The sequence below is a fragment of the Aquila chrysaetos genome, chromosome 13, assembly GCF_900496995.4.
Source record: "Aquila chrysaetos chrysaetos chromosome 13, bAquChr1.4, whole genome shotgun sequence".
In the NCBI taxonomy this organism is placed as follows: Eukaryota; Metazoa; Chordata; class Aves; order Accipitriformes; family Accipitridae; genus Aquila; species Aquila chrysaetos.
This window is the reverse complement of record NC_044016.1, coordinates 29,538,824-29,565,873: the sequence shown is the minus strand read 5'-3', so window position 1 is coordinate 29,565,873 and position 27,050 is coordinate 29,538,824. Positions and strand designations below refer to the sequence as shown.

General features: G+C 36.0%; 1 protein-coding gene across 9 annotated transcripts in view; it reads left to right on the top strand.

Moving 5' to 3' along the window:
* RYR2 (ryanodine receptor 2) overlaps positions 1 to 27,050 on the top strand; it is a 456,533-nt gene that overhangs the window by 324,086 nt on the left and 105,397 nt on the right. For all 9 annotated transcript variants that reach the window (XM_030034940.1, XM_041128385.1, XM_041128384.1 and 6 more), the window contains 12 exons: positions 1,184 to 1,324; positions 2,145 to 2,308; positions 4,319 to 4,397; positions 5,077 to 5,166; positions 6,308 to 6,445; positions 8,668 to 8,745; positions 11,715 to 11,790; positions 14,403 to 14,529; positions 17,752 to 17,867; positions 19,410 to 19,474; positions 21,530 to 21,651; positions 24,913 to 24,962. In XM_030034940.1, coding sequence (XP_029890800.1) covers positions 1,184 to 1,324; positions 2,145 to 2,308; positions 4,319 to 4,397; positions 5,077 to 5,166; positions 6,308 to 6,445; positions 8,668 to 8,745; positions 11,715 to 11,790; positions 14,403 to 14,529; positions 17,752 to 17,867; positions 19,410 to 19,474; positions 21,530 to 21,651; positions 24,913 to 24,962 — 1,246 coding nt within the window. The remainder of the gene's footprint in view (positions 1 to 1,183; positions 1,325 to 2,144; positions 2,309 to 4,318; positions 4,398 to 5,076; positions 5,167 to 6,307; positions 6,446 to 8,667; positions 8,746 to 11,714; positions 11,791 to 14,402; positions 14,530 to 17,751; positions 17,868 to 19,409; positions 19,475 to 21,529; positions 21,652 to 24,912; positions 24,963 to 27,050) is intronic.

Genomic DNA, 27,050 nt, shown 5'->3' with positions numbered 1-27,050 from the left:
TGACAATTTAAATAGTACATAGATAATAATAGATTATTTAAATCTGAAGATATACAAATGCATTATATGGATTGTATTTTTTTTCTGATTCATGACAAATACAACAGAACTGCACAGAATTGAGGTTATGTTTTTGGTTATCAACACATCAGGACTTTTTTCTTTTTTTAATGCCTGTCTTTATTTCTGCACAGTTATGTTATGAATATCTGCATTTTCCATTTTGGCATTTGTTCTGACTGGAAAAAAAGGGAATCCTGTCAGCTCTTTACTGACTGTGACTTGTAATATTTTGCCAACATGCTTTGCAAAGTGATGTTGAAACAATTCTCTTTTTCTCTGAGGAACCATTAAAATAAACTCTGAATTAAAATTCCAGCTAAATTTTTTAGAACAATCATTCTGTGCCTTAGGGAAATCTGCCCCTGAGTAGGACTAGGTTTTCATACTTTGCTATTGCCAGAATTTATTTGTTTGGGATTGCCTTTACTGACAGATGTGCAACTAATTTTTCCTCTTCTTGCCCGTGACTCAGGGACATAGGGAACACATTAAGCGCAAAATTTGTGATGTTTTAGTTTGGCAGATACCCAGTAGCAGGTCTTTGCACCATTTGAGTCCCTGATAATTTGGAATCTTGTAATCGCTTAAAAAGAAAGTATCCCTGAAATACGTGTTTAGTGAAAGAGAGGGAGCAAGGATAAAGCTCCTCTGCTCATTGTAATAGAGGGCAGGAGGGTAGACCGATAGCAGGTTTTACAGTCTACAGAAGAGATGAGTCACACTGGGGAGTTATTGTTGAATAGCTCTCAGACATGTAAATAATAATGGGGACCTAGGTGAAATCATGGTTCTACTATCTTACCCACCAAACAGCAGTGTTTGGAATAGTGGCACACAGATGGAGGTGAATTCTTGTCTTCAGCTGAACTGTGAGAGTTCTTGTGGTGTTGGGGAAAATTATCCTCTGTCACATGCTTTTTGCATATGCCACCAATGTTAAAAGAAAGAACTGCTCATTCTGTGTGTATATCGACCAATGATTTAAAGAATAGATACACAACATGGCTTCTTGATAAAAGTTAGAAATTTTTCTGGCAGTGTCTGTGTAATGGTCAAGTGCCAGAATGGAAGAACATCAACAGTTATATTTTTTTTGCTTTCAAAATATGTTCTGTTTTAGTTGCTGACAAATCATTATGAAAGATGCTGGAAGTATTATTGTTTGCCAGGTGGATGGGGTAACTTTGGTGCTGCCTCAGAAGAAGAACTTCATTTATCCAGAAAGTTGTTCTGGGGTATTTTTGATGCTTTGTCTCAAAAGGTAATTAATTTTAATATCCATCTCCTACTGTAAAAGCCTTGCTGTGTAACCTTTTTTCTTTAATCTGTCATTTTTACCCAGCTTTTAACAACACAGTGTTATCCACTTTAAAGGGAAAAATATAGGCTTTAGTAAATTTAAATCTTCTTCTTATAGCTTCTGCTTTAACGTAGGTATACCATTTTGACTGCTCATTAAAAAAAATTGTATAGCTGATGAAGTAATCTTGAGGTGTATCTGTACAGGTCAACTGCACTTAAGGGCCCTAAAAGCAAATTCAGGCATCTGCAGGTGACTGAAAGCTGCACGTTTCTACCTCACACACTATCCTTCCTTAAACCATAGTCCCTTGCTTAGTAGTTGTAGTTTCATCACTCTTGAATCAATTTTATGTTGGACAAAAGTTTAATAATACACCTTGGTATGTATTTATTATTCATTCTGTGAGTATTGTTAAACAACATGCTTAAAATTCCATGAGTTTCATTTCAAATCTAGGTATTTAGAAATGCTATGCATATTCCTGTGCTACATTCTCTTCCCAAACATCTGAAAAATGCCTAGTGTTGCTTTTGGTGAAATCAATACTTTTCCCATTTACTTCAGCAAGAGCAAGACTTGATCCTAGCTCTATCTATAGTGTATAATATGCTTTGTACACTCTGTTTCCTTTATTTTCAGAACAAAAATTAAATTTCACACTGAGTAAGAAAGCCATTCTGTGGCTGCTTGGCTTCACATATGGCTAGTATCAGTTTCAGCAGTGATGTTGATACTTTCCAGTCACTACTCACTTTCTATCCCCCTGTGTGTTCCACAGAAGTATGAACAAGAACTGTTCAAATTGGCTTTGCCTTGTTTGAGCGCAGTTGCAGGGGCCTTACCTCCAGACTATATGGAATCAAATTATGTCAATATGATGGAAAAACAGTCTTCAATGGATTCAGATGGGAACTTTAATCCTCAACCTGTTGATACATCAAAGTAAGGGATTATTTTGTTGCAACTAGTTTTTTTTTATCACGAATGTGTAGAAGAGGGATGGAGTCTGTTGTTGGTTATTATGTGAACTTACGGCTTTTATTCTCTTCTGAACGCTTATCTTCTAGATAAAATGGAGAACTTTATATTTTTATTTTTATTTATGTACTTATTTTAAATCATATAAAGCAATAAATATTCAGTTACATAACTAATTTCCTGGTCAATCTAGAACATTTTTAATGCATTTTCAGCCTGAAGATAGAACTGTCCAGTTACCTTTGTATGTCTTCTGCAAACAAACCAGCATGATTTTAGGAGCAGAAAAAGTAGGCTAGTCTACGTCACCCCTGTCATTATTAACACGTGCCAAGACACTAATTCCAGTGTGTGTGAATGACAGTGTACCTACAGAACATGGTGGTGATGATGATGATGATCATGCATTCATATAATCTCTTTTTACTATGAATAATGGGGAATTGGGCAGAAAGATCTTCATTGTCTCTAGGCAGTCAGGCTCTGCCTGTGCTCTTTTAAGTACATTAGCCAGACAAAACACATATCTAAATGGTATTTTTGTGCCCTGATTTTTGGCTACAGCCAGTGCCCCGTTCTCCTTTGTATAGAATAGTCTTACAGTAGTGTGGTAATGCACTATATCTTGAAAAATACCTCTTGTAAGACATTTGCTTCAGTTGCTTTTGTGAGCTTTCTGTCTGTATTAACATTCAGAACAGAATGCCATCAGTAGATTGATATCTTTCTTACAGCGTGCTTGTGTATGTATGCACATCGAAATATGGTAGTAAAAGCCATAATCTAGACTGGAATATAAATATTACATCAGTGACAATTAAAATTCATTTGTCTAAGATTTATATAAGATATATAAAGATTTAACAAAACTTATTAAGGATATTATACTATCATTTAACTAATTGAAGATGACTTTATCTGGTGTCATCTCAGATGAAAGTTGTAGGTAGCCAGAATTTATCTGAAAAACTCAGAAAATGTTACTTAACATTACCTAAATCATCAGTCACCTCATTGTCATAGGAATCAACAGTTTTGTGATGATTCAAGACAAAGAAAGCACTGCTTTTATCAGTGTCACTTCCAACCTATCCTATATTCTTTTAACAAGCAAATCTTGCATCACATTACTTACTAGTCCTAGACCTATTTATATGAAGCTATAGATAATATGACATTACTGTACTTGTCAATTTATTGCATTTCTGAAACTATTCAAAAGTATTATACCATTAGAAGAATTCCCCTTGAAGTACACACTTCCAGACGATAAAAAAAAAATGATGAGCATGCTGAATGAATGTTTTCTGACGTTTGTGTGTGGTTAGGCTCTTGTAAACTGTTACTCTGACATAACATTGTTTTACATTTCTGCTTTTTCCCACCCTATGACTGAAGATTGAAAACCAGACTCTTCTACTTTGCAGTAGATGGCACCGTAACACTTTTGCTGCCAAAATTCTTTGTCTTAGGAGGGAAGATACCGCTATTTCATAAGTGATCAAGAAGGAATTATTCCCTTTCATTTCTAGGAATGCAGATGCAGAAAAATACTGATATTCGATCAATTATTTTTGGAAGAGGATTCTGTCTCTAGTGCTTGTTTGACTAAGGATAGCTGCTTTTTCTTTACTGCTTAAGAAACCTTAACTTCTGCACTGTCTTGTACATCTCTTGAAGGATCAGTGTATTTATTTGTGTTTTTTCTATTTGTAATAAGGATTTTAATATTTTTAATATTCACTGGGGTGTTGGCCAAATAAAGCCTTGAGCATATAACTTTTGAGTTGCTGTAAGTTGTAGTGCTTCAAGCATATAATAAAATTTATAGGAATATATAAAATAGATGATTTGTTTCAAAAAGGACTGTTAGCACACTTAGTTTATAATGGACGTATGCAATAAGTTACCACCGTATTTCTGAAACTGTGGGTCATAGTGGGATATAATGGCTATTTTTCTCTTCACTTTCAGCATTACAATCCCTGAAAAGCTAGAATATTTCATTAACAAATATGCAGAACACTCTCATGACAAATGGTCAATGGAAAAGGTAAAATCCATATTCCTGTTAAAGCAAAATCAGAATTTATATTTGATTTTTTTATTTTTTATTTATTTTATTTTTTATTTCATTTAAAAATATTTTACTCTGAATATTATTATTTTTCATAATGCTACAAGTTGTTACATAGGTAAGATATAAACCTATATTTTCTGAAATGCATTTGGAGGGAAAGTTCTGTAAATGCACATGAGTATTTCAAAATAGTGTTTCATCATTTCATTATTTTTATTGTTGACTTTTGAGTAAATATACTTGCTAGTTGTTTAAGAGTTTTATTGACTTGAAATTTCAATTTTTTAACCAGAAAACCTCTTTAGGGTTTTTATTCCTTTGTGCAGTTTGTGTGTCCAGTATTAAAAATAGTTCCTCAACTGTAGCACAGTATTCTGCTCTATATAAATATTTAAAAGAAAAATGTATTGAAATGTTAGCTTTGTGTAATCATTAATTTTCAAAAAGATGGCATGCTACATAATTCATTTCATTACGTGCAGATAATATAAATGTTGGTTGAGAAAATGTTGAGAAAACAGTAGAAAGGAAATTTTAAGAGAACAGCTCTGCAGAAGCATTGTTCGGTTCCTTTGTACCAATAAAAATAGGATTTTTCATAATTTTTTTGCTTTTCCCCATTTTTTTCCTCTCTTATTATTACTGTTTTCAGTTTGCCAATGGATGGACATATGGTGAAACGTATTCTGAATCTGCAAAAGTGCAACCATTAATGAAACAATATAAGTTACTATCTGAAAAGGTAAGGAATTTGTTCATTCTTGATCCAGGGTGATTGAAAGATTGCTTCATTCACTGTGAAAATATCGGCTTGTGTTTACATCAGTTTAAATATTTATCTGGAGTGTGTCACCTAATGTGTGATTGTAGCTTTCCTCAAAATCTCGAAAAGAGATAGAAGAGTTTTATTGTACAATAAATAGGCCACTCAACCTATTTTCTCTCATGTCTGAATTTACATGGCATAACTTACGGTGAAACTGAAGTGTCATGTTGCCAGTATATTTTTACAGTAAGGTCATACAGGAATGCCTACTTGCTTAGTGAAGACTTAGGTTTAGGCTTTGTCTGGTCTGCAGCAGAGGGCCATGAAGATGATTAGGAGGCTGGAGAACTTGATAAATGAAGCAAGGCTCAAGGGACTGGGTTTGTTCAGCTTAAAGAAGAGAAAGCTGACAGGGATATAATCTCAGTTTCCCAGTACCTAAATGCTAGTTATAGAGAAGATGGATATATTCTCTTCACAGGAATGCACAGTGACAGGACAAGAGGCAATGGGTGTAAGTTGCTTCAGCAGAAATGCTTTCTGGAAATCCTTCATATCTTGACAACTTAAAACATTGGAATAGGTTGTCCAGAGAAGTGGTGAGATCACCCGCACTGCAAATATTCAAGGCATGACATGGCAAGCCCTAGATAACCTAATGTTGATAACCACTGATAGCCCAATTAGGTTAGCTTATCTGACCTCAACAGAAGGTTGAGCCAGATGATGTCCAGAGGTCCATTCCAACACAGACTTTTTTTATGATTCTATGGTTATTTTTTTTTGTTTCATGTGGTAGACAAAACACCATATTACTCTAGGTAATTACTGCTCCAACCTTTGAGTTCATATCTGAGCATGCCATTAACATGGTTGTCCCTGTGATCAGCAGCTTCCTGCAGGGCCAGAATTATTCTGCCCACCTCTAAAATGATAAATAAACTTTTAAAGATCTTATATGATTTATTTGCTTCTTTGCAGTATCCCTGGGCCATAAGGGCTGATTTCAGTACATTTCTTTGCATCTCAATATAACCAGGCAAAAGCCCAATAGTTATTTTTTGCTCTGTACAGGTACATAATAAACAAGGCAATTATTCCATGTGCATTCTTCTAGGAGAAAGAAATTTATCGATGGCCAATCAAAGAATCGCTGAAAACTATGCTGGCATGGGGATGGCGAATTGAAAGAACACGGGAGGGAGATTCCATGGCACTGTATAATCGGACACGTCGCATATCTCAAACCAGTCAAGTGAGCCATTTTATTAAAAACTTCTTTTAAAATAGGACATGCAAAATCTGCTCTCCAATCTTTGATTTTACAAGTGGTGAAATAAGCCTGTAGCATAAAAATATGTGAAAGCATTTTTTTACAAGCAATTGTACAACTCTGAAGATTGGTTTGGTTCTCTATTCACTGAAGCTGGAACTTTCTTTCCCTTTTCCAAAGTAATATATTAATAAACATTTTCAAAAAAACTGTACAAAACTGAAATAGGAATGTATTTGTTCACTTGATTTAAAGTTAAGTACATTATTTAAGAGAATTATTTACATCAGTAGGTGATTATGCATTAATAGTGAGTATTAATATGATTTTAGTCAGCTATTTTTTGAATTTGGTGGCTATTGATGCCTTTAAGCATGTAAAGAAATAAATAAAGGTACATATATAAATTATTTTTATTTCTTTTTTTAAGGAAAATTAATACAAACATCAATGTTAATGCAGCATAAAGTTTACATCTATAGACAGCCAAAATTCTGAATTTTTTTTTTCTTTAGAATAGCCCTCTCAAATCAAAATGCTGTTAAAGATAAAATGGGGAAATACTGACACTGTATTCTCTTAGAGCTCCATATACTTTGCAATTAAACTGGGGAGGGGAGAAAATCTCTTTCTCATTCACCCAGACACACATGGAGCCAAACCAATGGGGGAAATAAAATGGAGGGGTAAAAATCTTTCCCTCTTCTCTCCACTCAGCTCTGCACTATTTACATGTGTGAGTGGTGATACACCTGTGAAAAATGAGCAGTTGAACCTGCCACTCCACTCTATAGACACTAAAAAGTGTATATCAAGTGATTTGATTTAGCACTTGGGCTAAACTACACATTATGGTTTGCACGCTCTAACTGTCTTCCAAAATTCTTGACTTCCAAATGTACCGACTTTTGGGTGTTTATAATAGCAGCCCCAAAGACTATGCTGACAGACATATTCGTATATACTTTAAGCATAAGAAGCTCATTAGAATGAATAGCTTTACGGCTGAGATTCAAATTATATCAACATATGAAAACAGCTTTTGTAGCTAAGTTACAGTCTTCCCTTACTGTAATGAAATTATATAGCTTTTCTAGAAGAGTTTCTGAAGCCTAAAATATTTCTGTTTTCCAGAGTACACTATCATATTAATACTCATCCTGTGTTTAAAATGTGTTGTGCTGTCATCACACATATGCACAAAATCGCATTTTCCTGCATTTAGCTGAGAAATTTTAAGTATATTTAATCAGTATCTTCATGTTAAAGTAACAATGCTTGCATTGTTTGCTTTAGAAAACAATACTTTATCAGTATTTATTTACTGTGTACTGCATGTACATCCTTTGTGCTATTCTCTATTAAAAATACCTGCCATTTGAAAGGAGGCCTTTGAACTTCTAGGCCTTATACATGCTCATATACATGCATATGAAAATAATATCAGACATAGAAACAAAATTCTGGACACTGTTCTTTCTAAAAGATATACCTGTGAGGGACATGTATCTTTTACAGCAGAATCCATAGAGGAGAGCCCAGCAATGCCCCTTTTCTAGCCACATTTCTTGCATTCAGTGGCTTACCAACCAGGGAATCTCCACCATTGTTTATCCTTCTTCAAACATTTGTGTCAATGTAACGAGCAAACCTGTGACAAATTTATGCAGTAGGAAGAAAGAATGACAAAATGGTGATATTTTCTGAGTGGGGAGGAGGGACTGAAGCAAAAAGATACGTATTTAGTACATTCTATTCCTACATGTAGAAATAGGGTTGAAAAGCCAAATTGAAAGTTTGATTTTTGCCTGAATTCACCTTAAACTAGATTGTCTGAAATTTAGCCTGCTGAGAAAAAAAAACTCTAGAAAATGCAGAGATTTAATCATAACTTTAGTACAGCATTATCCAAAATGAGTTCAAGTCTTAAATGAGTTCAAGTGAAATTTGCATTTGAATGAGGGCGATTTGTGTCTGATGGCTATCTGTCTTTGGGAACAAAATATGTAGACCTTCGCCGAAATCGCCCTTAATTTTACCACCCTTGATGTATTTTTAGTTGGGCTACATAAGATCCTTTTGCTCTCTAGAGATATACAAGTGACTTTTTCCTTAAGTTCTTTCATTACTTTCAGTGTCTTGTTAATGGTAACTTCATATCAAATGCTTGTATAACTCCACTGTTTTGCACGTTTGTCATTCAGATCTCTGTAGATACAGCCCATGGTTACACTCCTCGAGCGATTGACATGAGCAATGTCACCCTCTCCAGAGACTTACATGTAAGTCAGAAAGACTTAATATTCCTACCCTGTTTTTACAACTTATTTTTTTCTTTTCTTCTAGTTTATTTTAAACAAATTTGATGCCTTATGTTACTTTCTTTGATATGCTTTGATTTTGGTTTGGGGTTGTTTTGTTTTTTTTTTTTTTGTCTTTTTCATCATTGCTCTTTTATCCTTTGTTGCTTTAAAAAACATGGTTCATGTTGAAAAGCTTCAAAGTTTATTTTAGTCCTGGATTGATTTTCCCAGCTCTCTTTGTGAACATCTGTCATTTTGAAGAGAATCCTGTTTAGAAGAGCTTGCATCATCAGCTTTTTTCTGTTTATCATTCATTTCTCCACTGTCTTCCCAAAACATTTTGTCATTGCTTTTTTTTCTAAACTGAAGAAATAAGAATCAGGACCCATTGTTACAACAAATATTATGAGAATAGAGAATGAAGAAGTTGGGGGTAGGATTTTTGACAGATCTATCCGTGAATTGCTGGTATTTGGGACAATATTTTTTTAAGCAATAAACAATGTTTCTGTCTTTAGAAAGTTAGGGTTTTTTTCATGGTGTTTGATGGAGTTTGGTGCTAGTTTTTACGGTCTACTAATTTACTGTGAGTATGGTTACAGTATTATGTAGACGCACACTAGATATAGTTTTAAATTAGCGTGAGTGTTTGTACCAGTCTAGTGATGGCAACATGGTGTTCAAAGCTGCCTACAAAAAACTACTGAAACACAGGATTAAGTTTGCCCATACTGAGCTCTGTCATAGTGCAGTGAAACAAGCAGCAAGAGTAAAGTAATTGGCTAACTGTACAGTATATACTATACTGTGCCTCTGATGAAATTCTCACACTGGATTTCACCTCCTTGATTCCTATCTTGTCATTTCCAGTTTTATATTTCTAACCATTGTATATTGCTGACTAGCTTTACAATAACAAGAATTTGCTGCCAATTAACTATCGTACTTGTGTTAAAACATTCGATAGCTGATTATTCCAAAGAGTTAATAAAATTGATAATTGAATAACACTACTTCTATCATTACACTCTTATCTTAAAATAATGGAACAGCTTCATTATAATTACATCATTTAACATTTGTATAGACTCAGCATAGTCAAAAGACTGTGCGGACTTTAATACTCAGGAAACAACTCTTGATGTTAACATCATCATAGTATTATGATGCAGTAAACCAAACCCAGACAAAAGTAACCATCCTGTTACAAACCACTAAAGAAATGGCATTAGAACTTCTGTTACTCCCTTGTTTACTCTTTTATGCTATACCCTCGAACATTTGTCATTAATTTTTTTTTGCTCTGTAGCCCTCAGCGATAAAGCAGAGCTGGTTGGCTTTATGATTCATTTGTCCTTAATTATGAAGAGAGGTCTTCTTTGAAACCAGCTTCAAAATCTGTTTTGTAAAAGCTAAGCAAATTTAATTAAAATGCAATTTCAGGTATTAATTGTCCTGATACTGTCGATCAGGAAATATCCAAACATGTTAGATATTATAATGAGATCTGAGTTTTAAAAATTAACTGTATGTAATTTTGAACTTTTTTTTTTACTGTTTAGTATCTTTAAAATTGGAGTTCAGGGTTAGATTCCTCAATCTTGTTTTAAATTACTGGGAAAAGTTATCTGGTTTGAACAAAGTTGTTGGTTTTATTTGTTTTTTAACTAGTACGTAAGAATTGGTGCTATTTAATGTTTACATCATCCTGCGCATATACTGTGCTAGCAGGGATCATGACCATGTCTAAAACTGTAAGTCTGGGAAATGCTTCACATTTTGGTCTTGAGTGGTCACATCTTGGCTCCATGAGTAGCTAGGTCTTGCTTTGAGACCAACTTCATAGCACCCTGCTTTCCAAGGAAAGAAAACCCAGACTACACTACATTCTTCCAAGGTCCTAATCTGGATTATCAAAACACCAGGACCAGAGTGTGCATGACAGAAGGCATCTACCATACAGAAGAGATACGTGTAATAATGTATCCACTGGAGAAAAGTTTATGAAACAAATTGTCCTATAGACAAACAAGATATGGCTGACAAGTTTCAAGTTGTTATCTGAATTCATGAGTATTTTCCCAAATAAAGAAGTTGATATTCAGAAATACTGGTTACTCAAAACCCTTATTGAAGATGAGAGGAATATTTCTGTAGGTCCATGAAAGAAGTAAAAAGTGAAATCTACAGAAAATTCCACCACTGCATACAACTAGAGTGTATATAATCAGGAGGACAGGACAGGTGGGTTTAAAAAGTTATTTCATGTTGAAATAGTAGTTCCTACTAGTTAGAGACTGGAGAGCTTGTCTGTGTTTTGCTTAGTTTGGGGTCTAGCTTCTAGTTTACCAGTCTGAAAGAGTTTGTTTCACAGGAAGAATTTACTTATCTATTGTGCACACTGGAGGAGAATTTCATGCTGAGTAAAAAACTGTGGCTGCATCTATGGAGTCCCTGGTAAAATGGTTGGTGCTTTTAACAGTGTGCTCATACAAATGAGTATCGACCTCGACCTGTATCTATGGGTTTATAGTCAGTCTGCCACAGCCAGCAGGAACAATCTTGATTTAGTCCTCCAGCTTGCTGTTTTTGTTTCCCTTACCACAGTCTTCAGGGGGTTCTTGCTGGCATTGTTTTGAGAATCAAGTCCCTGTCTGACACCCCAGTACTCTTTCCAGACTACTCCTCTTTGTGGTTCCTCCTTTTTCATATTAACAGTTTTCTCTTCAGCTCTAGGTTCCTAATTCCTATGTATATGTATACCCATACTACCCAAATTCTATATTATAATTTTTCAATAAAAACTCTTGTTTTCAGTGAAGCATTACAGTGTGATTGTATTGAACCTCCCAGAGAACAAAACTTCTTATTTTATATCAACCAGAAAATTGTCCTTCTTGGGGGTTAACTGTTGCAACACATATCACTAAGTTCTCTGTTTTCATAAGGCTATGGCTGAGATGATGGCTGAAAACTACCATAACATATGGGCAAAGAAAAAGAAAATGGAGCTTGAAGCAAAAGGTAATATTAACTATAAGTGTTTACAGTATTTTAAGATCTCTATGATTAGCTTAGGTCATGTATTTGAGAAAACAGATTGGAAAAAAAAAAAAAGGAACAGCAAATTTAAAGTGACAAAGAAGAAACAACAAAGTATCTATTCTTAATTAAATATTTTGTGATATTTGTGCCTGGAAGTTTTTGATAGTACTGAGTGTACCAATTAAAATATATCAAAGGAAGAGAAGTCAAAGCTTGTAAATAAATTAAAGCTACATTAATACATTTCCTTCTAGCATTAATCTTTCAGACTATTGCCCAGTGGGCTCTGATTTCATTTGAATTGCTTCTTTTTTTGCAAGTAGATCTGAAAGGGTGTTTACTAAGAACTGAACATATGATATATTGAATTGACAAGTGGATAAACCTAGAGCAGATTCTTGATGCCACATAAAAATTGCATGTGCTCCATGGTCTCTGCTTACCTAAATGACAAATTTTGTCATATATTGTGTAATATACTGTTTTTCCTCTGTGTTAAAATAAATTCTTTATTTGCATTAAAGCTAAATTTTTTTTCTGCAGATAACATTATTTTTGCACAAGGAGGAAACAATATTTGGAGAAACCACAAGTTCCCATTTGCAAATGATCGAAGCTAGGGTTTTTTCTTATCCGAAGGTGTCAAGTCTAATTGTATTCACCAAATGTGGCTTTTTTTTTTTTTTTCCATTGTATGCTTGCCTTTTTTATTAGCTCTAAGCTTCCAGCAAAAGTACAGTAGCTAAGGTTTTATGAAAAATTAAAGTTCCACCTGGAAGTGCCTTTGATAAATCACTATGAATTTCTATGCCTTTAATTATATTTCCCCTTCATACAGCTTTTATTTTAATTTTTATAGCCTTTTTTTTAAACTTTCTTCAGGATAAGTAGCCACAGGATGGGCTAAGTCTGGGAAATTGTAGGCTACAGGAAGACTAGATATTTAAATGGCTCAACTGTATTTGGCAGCTTTGAAAGCAGATTTTTGCCTCTGAGCAGCACTTCAATGAGAACACTGTATAGTATTTGTAGTGTTGTGCAAAGCAGCATAGTACTGAGAAGGCTAGAGGAGGCGATAGTCAATGAAGGAGAGGCTTCTAATGGAGAGTTTCTTCGTGTGAAAAGTACATGTATTTGTCAGCTGAACAAAACCTGCTCAGAGTGTAGGGTTTTTCCTCCAGTATACACACATGGTAGTCTTGAAATATTTTTTTATACATGTGTCAAGAACAGGACATTAAGGCAGACTTCAGATGCAGAATACTCCTATTTTTCATTTAAGGCTTTTCACATACACAAGTATGTTAGCCACCTGAAAATCGCCAGTGTCATTTCCCTTCATTGAACACTTTTCATTTATTAATTGTAATTGAATAATCTATTATAGTCTTAATGATGTCCATAGATAGGGCATGTATGCTTACCATGCTTATATACATTTTTGCATGTCTGTCTTCAGCTGTAATAAGGTGGAATTAGATCACATTTGTGATAATAGAATAAAACCCAATCATCCCAATGTTAAAGGCTGTACTTCCTAAAAAAACCCAAACCAAACAAAAAATACCCTATCAGACCTGCCCACTAGTTTACCATTTTGCATGTACTTAAACAGATGGAAAATTTTAGAATATGTGGCTTACAAAATCACCTAAGGATATGTCTCCAATATTTTCTGGAGGGAGTTTGTTCCTTTTTTTTTAATATTATTACTGGAGACTTGCTGCAGTATTTTTTCTGAGATAAGTCTGATCATTACCCTTACAATTTCCTGGGGTTTTGTAGCAATTATTGTAGGAATTTATTATGTTCTGCTATATGATGGTGATTTTATGAGGTGAAATCCTAAGAATGTTGCTTTTTATGCATATATTTATATTAATAAGTGCAACTTTATTTTTCTGCCAAATTAACTACCTACGTTCAGACAGGTATCAATACAGCAGTTATTTGTAAGCAATACAAATGCAGTTTATTCTGTTTACCTCTCTGTTTTGGCAGCATTCTTTTGATCAGATTGGACAGTTGTCTGAACCACATTTGAATAATGTACTCTAATTTTCTGTCTTTAATTTATTACTGTAAAGTAGAACTGTATCACTTTAATACATTTTTAGATATGTGTATATCTTGCTAAACTCCACGAACTCTTTTTGCTGTCATCAGAATGTTTAAAAGCAAGACTCTGTTTGTATAAGTTTATATATTTTTTTAATATCTTGGTTTTCTTAAGAAATGATGTTATTTATTGAAATACTTTCAGTTGCATTAAATGAAATTGTAATTATAATACATGTTCATAACATTTAAGCACTTTTTTCTTCTTTAAGAGTTTTTGCTTTAGGTTCAACATATTTACCTTGTACTTGCAGCAGTTGTGGCACCAAACATAATTCTGACACCATCGTCTAAAGTTTCTATCTGAGTATTTTTTAGGTTTGCATAAAGAAACAGAAAAGTGCATTTTTTTATTTACTAGATTTTACTGTAATGTACTATGTATTATTATGATGGTGCTTTTACATGTTGGGATTTACCATGTCAACAGATAACTCTTTAACTGCTTTTTTAATTCTCTTGATGTTCCATAGTAGGAGGAGGCAACCATCCTCTTCTTGTTCCTTATGATACACTCACAGCCAAAGAAAAAGCCAAGGACAGAGAAAAAGCACAGGATATTCTGAAATTTCTACAGATTAATGGATATGTTGTCTCCAGGTAATTTTCTGTTCACTATTAGTGTCACAGAAGGTTTCTAATACTCCTCAGTAGCCTCTTTTATTGTTGTCGTTGTTGTTGTTGTTATTGTTATTAAAAGAAAAATCTATGGTTATTTTTAGGTTTTAGTACCTGGGAGTAAGGACAAGCTCCTTCATATAGAAGAACCTTGTTAGGAAGGAATGGATTACGGAGTTAGTAGCAGGGTTTTTGGAATGCACAAGCAAAGTTCTCCAGAATGTCTGTGTGTCTTCTGCCTCTCCTCTCAATTTGTAGTGTAATTAAAATATTTTAAAAGTGAAAAGTGATGATTTAAAATTTTTTTTTAAACAATCCACGGTGTAAATGTAATAATAGTGAATAAATGTAGTAATCAACAGAACATTCATAATTCAGTACATATACATGCTGTTCTCTGCAGAATAACATGCATAGTTCCTTTTGGTTTTAATATGACATATTTACCTGCTAAATGCAGTGTGGATAAAATTTTAATTAAATTGGAGGCTTGTCTGCCTCATCAGCATGGCTTAGGAAATGTGAGTCACTAGGAAAGGCTGAAAGCATATCTGAGATTTGTAGGACTTGAATGTTAGTAAGTGAATGAAACAGTCACAGAGATGGATTTAACTAATCATTGTGAATTAATTAGCCAGCACGTCTACTTAAAATCTGCCTGCTTCCTTTCTTTTATATCACATATGAAATCCAGCCCATTTATAGAGTCCCACAGCTAATCTAATAATTCTAGGTAAAATCTTTCAGGATAGCTGGAGTAATTCAATTTACTTCCCTTCAGTGGAGTAGGATGTGCAAAGAAGGATGTCAGTCAGCAAAGGTTTCTTTTCTAATCCCCTGTCAAAATGACAAAAGACTCCTCAGCTGTATTCAAGGTTACATGTTCCTTTTTGACTAATCCTTTCTATTTCTGTCTAACTTAAACACAAGCAAGAAGTGGCTTTTGGTTTTCAGAGGAGTAGAAGGCTAAGAGGGATGGTAAAATAATTATTAACTTGGACACACCCATCATCTATCTAGTAAATTGTTCCTGCCACATCTATATCCAACTGTGCTAGTCAAATGCATGTCTTTCTATCAAGTTAAACTCAATGTACTTGCTGCTCCCGTGACCACTGCACTGTCTTCACAAACAAGCATCTGATTCATGGTTTTCTTTGGTCTGCTTACCACTTGACTTTCTGCCACATATGCTTTGCACACATTTCTTTCCAGTCTTTTAGTTGACAGTGACCATTCTGGTCTAGTGCACCCTCAGGCAGGCTGGGCTTAGGGAAGATACAAACACTTGCCCCCAGCCAAAACCAGCACGCAAGCACACAGCACTCAGGCACATGGCCTGTGACCCATGGTCCGACTCCAGCTGCTGGCGCTGAGCCCCTCATTCACCTTACTGACACTGCCTCCCCACATTAGCTGTTTTTTGGGACACACAGCATTGCCACCCCAGTGGCTGGCAACTGGGACACCCACTTGCTCCAGTTGCAGACACCACAGATGAGGGGTGCCTTACCGCGCTGCCCCTGTCTGACTCCAATTGCTAGCACCAAATCCACTCACGCCAGTCCCCTGCAGTAGCTGGCACTCTGGGCTCAAAGTCTGTAGGAACCATAGAGACATTCCCAAAAGCTATGGCCTCTCCAACTACTGATGCTGAGCCCCTCATTCACTCCTGTTGCTGGCACCACAGGCCTGGGGGCACCTACACCCCAAGTTGACTCCAGTTGCTGGCCCAGTATCCGCTCACACTGGTTTTGCCAGTAGCTGGTGTTTATTCCTTGCAGCACACACATACACATGGGATAGTGAGTGAGATTAAACAAAGAGATAGTTAAGAAAGTATTTCGTAAGAAGATAGGACAGACTCTAGTGGTGAGGAGCAGGGCTCAGTCAGACAATTGTATTGACAGACCAGGGTTTACATGTGACTGCCCTTTTATACCCCTTTTTGTCTTTTCTCCCCTTTGCTCTTCTTTGATCCTCCTTCCCTGCACATTCCATCAGTAGTTTGTGTACTGCCACTGACCTGCCTTGAATATTCCAAATCCTTATGTTCTTCATGTCCCCTCCTCTTAGGAGTTGCAAAATCCAGGTGGCCCTCTCCAAAGCTGTGCATGAAGTTTCTTAATGGCCCATTAATTAATAACTGGAGACTTTTTGTCTCTAGCATTGTCTCTTTTATCCCTTGTCTACCAGGTTAGTGTTTCTATGTGTTCTTGTTTATGGCTTCCCTATTATAACCCTTTTGCATGGAGAAGGTCCTTGATCAGGTAATCTTAATGAAGCAGACACTATTGTACCCTTACAAGTGCCAGCTGACAAAGCTATTTTAGTTCCAGAATCTCTTTTTCTGGAACTGAACCCTACCATCAGCAATGTTCTAATTTAAAGCAGGAAAATGCACTACACAGGCAGTTACATTGAGTAGGTATACTTTTTTAACTTGTGAAATAACTGAGTACTAATGTGCTTGGTGCCTCTGACAGTGGGGTGACTGACTCTGTTGCTGGTTAAGCATAGCTGCCTCATGTGCCGTCATTAAAGTCCTGATCCTGCAGAATCAAGGCTTATGTCATTGGCAACTTGTTGCTAGCAGACATCAGCCCACATCATGGAACCACTCTCTGCAGATTCATACTTGTTGAAAGAAGATACTTTTTTCGTATCAGACTAGTAACTATGATGGAACATACTGGAAAAGGTAAACTGCAATTCCATCACTTTGTTTTGGTTTTCCCCTGATTTTTCACAAATGCTACATAACTATTCAAAGTTCTTCCATTACAAACAGACTTTCGGGGAAAAGTCATGATGAGGGAGATGAGATTTACTTCTGGTTTGATTGTTTAAATCAAAGTACTTTGGCAGCTTCAAAACTCTCTCACCCAAGAATCAATCCCTGGAGGCAAATATAAGACAGTAATGCCTTACAATAAGGGAAAGAAATTAACACAGTACTGGATTAATCTGATTGACTGGTCTCATTTTTCTGTAACCTTCTATTTGGGAAATCTGAGTTGTATCTTAACAAATTGCTCAAAACCTAAATAAACATAAGAGTACTGTTTACTTCAAACACAGAACAATTCTTATGCTAATAAGCAGTTAATCATTACTAGAGAAAATGGCATCAGACTACATGGAGAGGTAAGACCGCTTCGAGTCCTTCTGCATGTGTGAAAATTGACTTGCTTCTTTTTACAGAGGACTTAAGGACCTGGAATTGGACACACCTTCCATTGAGAAACGCTTTGCCTACAGTTTCCTTCAGCAACTTATAAGATATGTCGATGAAGCCCATCAGTACATTCTGGAGTTTGGTATAGTACTCCTTGTGCATTTTCTTAAGAGTTATTAACTAAGATGTTTGATATTATAAGAACAACTAGAAAATTTCAAAAAAATGACACATTCTTGGACTAGGAGTTTTCCCTCTAGTTTCCTATAGTTGAAGATAATGATCAATTTTAGAAAGTTATGTAGTTTCCATGTTCATTCCAGTTTCCCATATTCGTTTATCAGATGAAAACTGTTCAGCCAAAATTTATGACTTTCGTTCTTTGAAAAAGAAAACTAGCTGCTTCCTTGTATTTATGCGCAAATTGATAATCTCTCACATGTGCACATTAATATTTACTATTCACAGGTAATCCCTTTTTCACTGAGCAAATTAAACCAGTCATTTGTACCATTCTGAAATTTTCTCTGGAAGAGGGAGTAGAGAAACCTCTTTAACAAACTCCCACAACAGGAATGTTCTTTCACAAACACCCAGCATGTGCTTCGTCAACAGTGTTATGAACAAAAGGATTTAACTTGTTCTGCTTTTGTTAAAGATAAAAAAAATAAAAGTTTGGTAACCCAAGTCAGCTTCTTACATGAGCAAGAAAAGCCAAAAAACCTGGCCAGATGCAGCTTCTGTGTGACCATGGGAGTTGCAATGCCATGTAACATATACCGTGCCTCATGTCTAGGCACAGATGCTGTAATTGACCGTATTAATGGCAGCAACAGCAGGCAGTTTGAATAAATCAATACTCATCCCAAAGCCTATCTAGTTTTAAAGTAGAAATTATAAAATTTATGAATTATTTTATGCTATGGTTACTTACAGTAGCAAGAATCTGGCCTTGATAACTCATTGGGTTACTTCTGCTAATGCCTGATTATCATGGCTTCACTCTACTTAATTATATAGATTTGGCATAGCTGCAAGAATTATAATGAATAAATACTGAAACAGTAGAAACACTGGTGGAACAAATACCATTCATGTCCCTCAATGGATTAGTAAAAAGAAGATAATAAATAAAGGATAAATAGTCCGGGAGCTGTACCAGATTATGTCTGTAAAGAGTATTTGATTTTTATAGTAATGGGGGAAGTGAAGCAATTTTAATTTCAGTTGGGTGGTTCTAACCATTAATTTTGTTCTTCAGACAAAGTCCGCAAGTAAGTAGTAAAAATTTGGTAATTCTGTTTCTCCTGGGAACAACTGGAGAAAGGTGTTCCATTAGAATCTGAGTTCAGGCTTCCAAATCGTCACTGATGACTGAAAAATACAAACATAGGACCAGATTTTCATCTCACAAAAATATCCATATCTCTTTGGACTATGAGATGTCTATGCTTTTATCAAGATTTGGATAGTTATTCTTTATACATTTTATTTACTGTAACTTTTCTCTTGAGGTAGTCATAAAACTCCACTTTAACTAGTGTGTATACTGTTTGTGGTATCTTAAATCTATGTCTAAAGGCAACCAGTATTATTTGTTTATAGTGTACACTTTCGAAGAAAAATGCAGAGTAGACTGTAATTAGGATGTATGACAGTGAGCTTAATTTTCTTCTCTCTGCAGATGGTGGCAGCAGAGGCAAAGGAGAGCACTTCCCATATGAACAAGAAATCAAGTTTTTTGCCAAAGTACAGTATATCTTTGCTTATTCTTTGTTCACGTAGTAAGTAGTTGAAGTGAGAAAGTATTTGTTAGTGAACATGATTATTGTTGTTACAGTTGCACTTTTCTGTGTTAAATCCATTATTTTATTAATTAAAAACAGTAGTAATAAAAATAGCTTGAAGGTACTGTAGGATGAAGTATAGATGTGAAAAAAATTAGAGGACTATATTCTTATTCTCATTATTTCCTTGCTCCATGATATGCAACTACTCATATGATACTATTCATAACCTCCTTACATTTTCTGTTTACTGGCTTAGTCTAATTCTGATGATTGTTCTCTTTTACAGTCTTCAGGCAGATAAGTGTGAACAATAGTTATTGGAATTAACACAGCTGTGTATCTGTCAGTGTCATCTTCCTTGTTTCTTTCCTTGTTTTAAAACCATGCTGATGTCTCCATCATGGAATCACAGAATGGCTGAGGTTGGAAGGGCCTGGAGGTCATCTAGTCTAACTTCACTGCTCAAGCAGGGTCACCTAGAGCTGGTTGCCCAGGACCATGTCCAGACAGCTTTTGAGTATCTCCAAGGGTGGAGACTCCACAGTCTTTCTGGGCAACCTGTGCCAGTACTCAGTCACCCTCACAGTAAAAAAGTGTTTCCTGATGGTCAGAGGGAACCTCCTGGGTTTCAGTTTGTGCCCAATGCCTCTGGTCCTGTCATGGGGCACCATTGGGAAGAGCCTGGCTCCATCTTTACACCCTCACATCAGATATTTATACACATTGATGAGATCCTCCCTGAGCCTTCTCTTCTCCAAGCTAGAGAGTCCCAGCTCCCTCAATCCCTCCTCACTTGAAAGATCCTCTAGCTCCTTCGTCATCTCTGTGGCCCTTCACTGGACTCTCTCTCCAGTTTGTCCATGTTTCTCTTGTACTGAGGAGCCCAGAACCAGACATAGCACTTCAGATGTGGCCTCACCAGTGCTGAGTAGAGAGGAAGAATCACCTTTCTGGGCCTGCTGACAGTGCTCTGTCTAATGCAACCCAAGATGTTGTTGGCCGCCTTTGCAGTGAGGGTGCATTGTTGGCTCATGGTCAGTTTGGTGTCCTGAAACCCCCTGGTCCTTCCCTGCAAAGCTGCTTTCCAGCTGGTGAGATTATTCCTCCCCAGGTGCAGGACTTTGCACTTCCCCTTGGTGAAAGTCATGAGATTCCTCTCAGGCCAATTCTCCTTTTTGTGTCGAGGTTTTAAACATTATAAATTAAGAAAATCTGCTTATGCCTTTCGCACGTAAAAGCTTGTATGGTGTTTGCATATTTGAAGTGCCTTTTGAATTCATTAGTGGAGAAGCAAAGGTAGCTGTTTGCAGCATCTTCTGACCCTGATATCATTGCAGTAAATTGTAATCTTGATACCTTAAAGTCCTTCCATGTGGTACTATTTGCCGAGTTCATTGACTCAGAAGCTAGCATTCCACCTTCTTTTGAACCATGCTCAAAAAAGGAAGCAATTTCAGATTTTCTTATTAGCTGTTTATTTTGGATGTCTTCCTGGCTGACACCTGCAATGGGCACTGAGTAATGGTCACCACATGAAGTAAACAGGAAAACTTCTGTGGACAAGCCCTTAATGAATGACAATGTTTTGGGAGTTTTATTTGATAGCATCTAGAATTAAGTGCCTTTAGTGTGCTGACAGTTGTAGGTGAATTTTTCTTAAACCTACCTTAAAAGGCATGAACAGCAAAAGTTGTGTCTGGGTATGTGGTACAGGAAAATTCTTAAATTGTGAGATAAAATGAAATTATACTTTCTGCTTTGTACTCCTCCTAAAAAACCCACAGATCAAGTCCCAGAGGTAATCTAAAACATTTTCTGCTGCCTTTTCTGATGACATTTTAAGTTCCTTGAATATGAAATAAATGCAAAGAGAAGTAGACATTAAAGTACATAGAGATTTTAAAACAGAAAACATATTTGAAATCTCCTGCCTTTAGTTGTGACTTACAAAGAGTGATACAGAACATAGTAAAGAAAGCCCTGAGGTAACCACTTCTTTCTGATGTGATTTCAGGTTGTGCTCCCTTTGATTGATCAGTATTTTAAAAATCATCGCCTGTATTTCTTATCTGCAGCAAGTAGGCCTCTCAGCAGTGGAGGCCATGCCTCTAATAAAGAGAAAGAAATGGTGACAAGGTAAAACTCAAAATAATATTAATGTATGTGCATATGTGTGTTTTTCTTCAAACAGCAGCAGTTGATTGTGGGGAAGTGAGAAGTGGGAGGCAGAGAAATATTTTAATGAACATGCAAATTAAACTTTTTTCACTTTCTTTTCCTGTTAGGAAAATTCATTGTATGAAATGAAAAGAGGAGTACAGAGTTATGATTATATGCTGTTTTAAAGGTAGTGGTGATGATTTTAGCATGCAGGGAATTTAAATTTAGCATTATGTGTGACAATACATCAGTTGCACAGTCTCTGGCACAGGCTATACAATTGTGTACCAGTTTTCACGGTTGGAAATACGTATATACTGAAATCATTATTCCTTCAAAATTTTGTGGTAGATTTAAAAGTCAGACTTATTTATAACTGAGTTTCAGTAGGTATCATTATTACCGTCCACCATAAAAAGTAAAAATGAAAGAGTTGTATTCTTTCTGCTTTTGGGTTTTCTAAATAGTAATAACTTTAGTAATATGACAGAAATATCCACTTGATCCTCTAAGATAAGTTTTCACTTAATTTCACTTCTGATTGAATTGAAACCCATATTTCCCATTTAGTAAAGCAGACTACAAGCTTCACACAGGACCTACTGCATACCTGTAATGTACAGGTATCATGGTTGCCTTCTTGGCTGTTTCTGGGTACTGAACCATGCAAAACTGACTTGCTGTTCTTTGAGGCTGACAGCCAATTGATGGTCATACAGACATGCGGGGTTTGCAAGATTGTGTGAATACTGAGTGAAGTTTCTAGCAACAATACTAAGCATAAGTAAGTAATAGCTGTCTTGACCCTGTGTCATCTCATGGACTAACTTGATCTGGCAGCTTGGCTGAATGACATTCTCCAAAGAATTAAAAAACTCTATCAAAATGCATGCATCTAGATAATTTTCCACTTTATGAGCTGCTGGTTTTCTCTCTGTAATGTCCTGGATTACAATATTTTCACAGTTGTTAAGTCATTCCAATGAACCCCATGCTTCTGGAATATGTCAAATGTGACTATATCAGCATATCTGCTGCTTAGATTCAGGACTTCTGTGCATAATGCTGTCTAGCTGTGTGAGATTCCTGAACATGTAGCCCAGCAAAAGGATCAGAGCTGCTGCCATACTTGAGTTACCTGCCATCCAGAGGTGTCAGCCAAAGAGAAGAAAACACGTGCAAGCAAACCTTGGATGTATGATAGCTATAACCAGTGCTATTGAGCAGTTTATTTCTTAATTATCAAGACACAAAGATTATAGAAGCTACATTATATGATCCATTTCCTGAAGGGTTGTTTTGGGCCATTTTAATAGATTCCCAACATTTTTGTGCGTTGGTTCCCCCCCCCGCCCAGTATTATAGGGAGTTTGCCAAGGCTGAAGTTTGGATTTTCTGTTGAGTTTTCCCTTTAGATTTGTTTGAGTGCAACTCATACATAAGATTTTCTTCAAGCTAAGGGCAGTTTCTGGCTGCTTTCTTTTTCCAATGAAGATAAGCTTGCATTTGTTAAGCTATGGAAGAGTATAATTTGGGGTATTGATAATGCAGTGTCAGTGTTAACAAGTGCAATAACCATTCTGTGTTCAGCAAATACATTAAATCCACATCTATTTTGCGGGCAAATACGGGTCAGACCTCTTCCTGAAATATGGTGGCATTATATTCCATTTTATTTGTAACCAGCCTCTTCAGGATTGGGCTTTTTGCATTTTTCATCTGACCATCTTACAAGTCCTTGTACTACTGCAGTTGTATAAAGTCAGTTCTGGACATCATTCTTAAGTACTGGCCATTTGGACATATTTATTTATTCATTTATTTAACCTAAACTAATTACACTGGAGATAACAGGTTCAGTCTGACTTTGTGAAAACATAGCATCTGCTGAATGCTACAGTCAGTTGAGTAACATTTGTATGTTAGAAGATAAGATAGATTGTGAGCTATTTAATGTCTTTGTTAGAATGGACACAAGATTTATATGATGCTAACATGCTTCTGTACAGCTTTTCCTGTTGCACTGGGTGAACCAGGATTCTCATAAAAGAATATATAGCATACATCTGCCTCATGGAATAAAAAGTGAACAGAGATCCCCGAACATGCACCAACCAGACTCATTTCTAAAACAGAGCAGTTGCTGTTGCTATAGTGGGTCACTGTGCACTGGCTAGTTAGCTGGATTCAACACCACATTAACCTGGCTGCTCTGATTCTGGACATAAATGTTTCCATTTGGCACCATGCTCTTGTCTGTCAATGGAACAACATGTTCAGATCTCATCCATAAACTGTGCAGACATGCTTATGGTGTCTCTTGCTTTTAAATCAGAGGTTGATAACTAGCCTGTGTGCCTAATAATTAAATAGCTTAATAAAATGACATGATATTATTCATGTCATTTATAGCAGATGAGGGTTTTTGCAGCATAAAAAATAATACCAAAATTGCTGTTGCTCGTGGAGAAAATTCTCAGACAAAACTGGATCATGAAGATTGAGCTAACTCCTAGCAAATCTGGAGGTCACATTAATTTGCGTAGGGCAGTATGCTCCTGTTTCTATGAATTAACACAAAACTTTGTTCTTCATTGTTCTGAATGGGGCACTGCTCAATCAGCACAGGAAGTAATTCAAACAAGTGAAGTGAAATCATTGATCATATCCATTTCTGTTGGTTTTTAACCATGTAAGAGGCTATTTCTCATATTAAGTGTGTTTAAGAAGCAATGTATTTGAAAAGAAATTCTCACTGTGTTCAAGATGACAAGATCCAAATTGGACTAGTTAAACATTTGCCATCAAACACTTCAATTAATCTGATTTCCTTACCTTTTGTTTTCAAATTGTCAGTGGTATCCTGAATAGCACACTGACCACATTTTACTTCTTAAAGCTTTGATGATTATTTCCTTGTGGGTTATCATATAGGACGCTTTTATATTAATTAGCTTTGCTTTTAATTTTTTTTTGTTTCTTTAATTACAATATGTGCTTATTTAACCATGTTTGTTAATGATATGCACTTGAGAACTCTTTCTTTAGTACTCTGTCCCACATTCTGCTCAGATAATTGATTCTTTCTGCGTGACATCATGTTGCTTTTCCTGCTCATATATCAGCTGTTATTTTTTCTTTCTTCTCCCTGCCCCCCCCCCCCCCCCCCCCCCCCCCCCCCATTTTTTCCTTTTCCCTTCTCTTCTCTTTTATCTTTTATTTTTCTTTTGTCTTCAGCCTGTTCTGCAAACTTGGAGTTCTTGTCAGGCATAGGATTTCACTGTTTGGTAAGGAGACCCTTGACAAATACTAGCATGGCCATCACTTGGTTTTCTTTGCCATTTTTGCATTGTGTTACGTGCTGCTTTGTTGCATGCTGCATGGCTGCATGGCTGAGATGCATGGTCTTCACAGACCACTAATTGTTTAGGCTGGTAGATCACAGAATTTATTAGATGGAATAAGAAGCTTTTGTAGTTATCAGTTCGGGGTTTTTTGTTTAGTTTTCTGTGTCTTTAATATCTGGATTTCATTATCCTACCAAAGAATTTTGCTGAGTTAATTATAATTACAAATTTGTTACTTTATTCTAAATCGTTTGGGAAAAACAGAGCATCAGAACTGCACATTTGTATTGGAAAGTTATTAAGGAAAATGTGCAGTGGGCTGAAATGCTTAGTTATGCTCTGTGGAATTCTTAAATATTCCCAGATGTGCTTGACTCCACATACGCATGTGTACTATCTTTCTGGTATTATGTGAATCTAGGAGGAGCTTGGTGTTTGTCTTATGCCATGTGAAAATCACTTAATTGAAGTCAATTTGAAGTCTGTATCAAGTGTATACATTATATGCAATGTGTGGCACAGTCATTTACTCTGCAATTTTTTCTTATGCCATGATGACAGGATAGTTGAAATAGTACATACTATGCATATATAGCTTCTATGATGGGTGCATTGCAAACTTCAGCATCCATAAACATACCAAATTGGGTAATCATCTAGCAAATTAGAATTTGACTAAGATAACACGCATCTAACTCAATTCCTACGTATTTCATTCAATTTGAAGGGAAGGAACTCACTTGCTGCAGCAGTGTGGTGTTTAAAAACCTTACAGACTATTATGAAAACCATTAAACTGAGAAGAAAGATTGGAAATTATTTTGGGATATCGCTTTTAAATATGTTTTGGGATGAGCTGAGTGGATTACCTGTAAAGCCAAAAGATCATAGGAGGAATGGAGTTATTTCTGCAGCTGTGTGGCATTGTTGCAGCTTTTTCTGAAGGGTGGAGTACGTCACAAACGTACACATAAGCTCTGGTTTATACCCTAGGTTGTTTCTTCAAAGAATGAACTAGCTCAGGTATACTATTAAAATTTTGCAAATCTTTTTTGTTATTGTGTGAATTTGTTCTTCTGCCTTTTTTTCTAAAATGAGTAACAGTTGAAGTTAAAAATCTAAGTCAATGTAACTTTCTTCAGTACTAAAGAAAAGGTCTTTTCCATTCCACATCTGAGCTTGCTTGTTTCCTGTTGTTTGGCTGGGTTCAAGTGGTAGAAGGAGATAAGTCAGATGGAACCAGATGAGTATTCACTATGGCTACGGTTTGTTTTTTAACTCTTTTCCTAGTGTGCAGTAACTAACAGAATACAAAATTTTTATGCCAACACAGAATTGTACTGTAGTTTTTCCATGAGTTATGACAAGGTCACCATAAGACTGGAGCACGGTTGTTTACTGTGGACCTATTAAGTCAAAATCACCTTACAGTTTGTCTTACCTTGACAATGAATTAAATCATGTTAGAAAACCTGATCAAAAGAATTACACTTACTTCAGCAAATACAAGCCCTGTGTAGAAGAGGGGAAAACGCTCCTGAGGACAGCCTCTGAGCACAGCTGGGGCCTAGAAAGTTATTTGCGTATTTTGGAGACATCTTGAATAAGCAAGAGTTGCTTGATAACAACCTTTATGGATAGTGGGGAGCTTGCTATAACAAATAGCAAAATGCTATATAGTTTTGCTATATAGGTGTTTTATATTATTGTGAATTTGAATGGTACTTCTGAAGATACAGCTGCATGTATGAAAGACATTAGTAAAAGTCATGTAGCTTAAGCTGTATATAGAAGTCTTGATAAAATGGGAAATTAAGCATTCAAGTCTTCTAGAGTGAACTTAAACAGTTAATCGCATTTGATATCTAAGAGTGTCATTGGGATTATGGAATTGTAATTCAGCATGGAATTATTATTTCTTTACACTGTGAAAGTAGATTTTGACCCCAGCAGTTTACGTTTGAGAGCTGTAGCTGTACATCAGTAAGACTGGATTGATTTTCTTTCATTATTATTCATGGGCTGAAT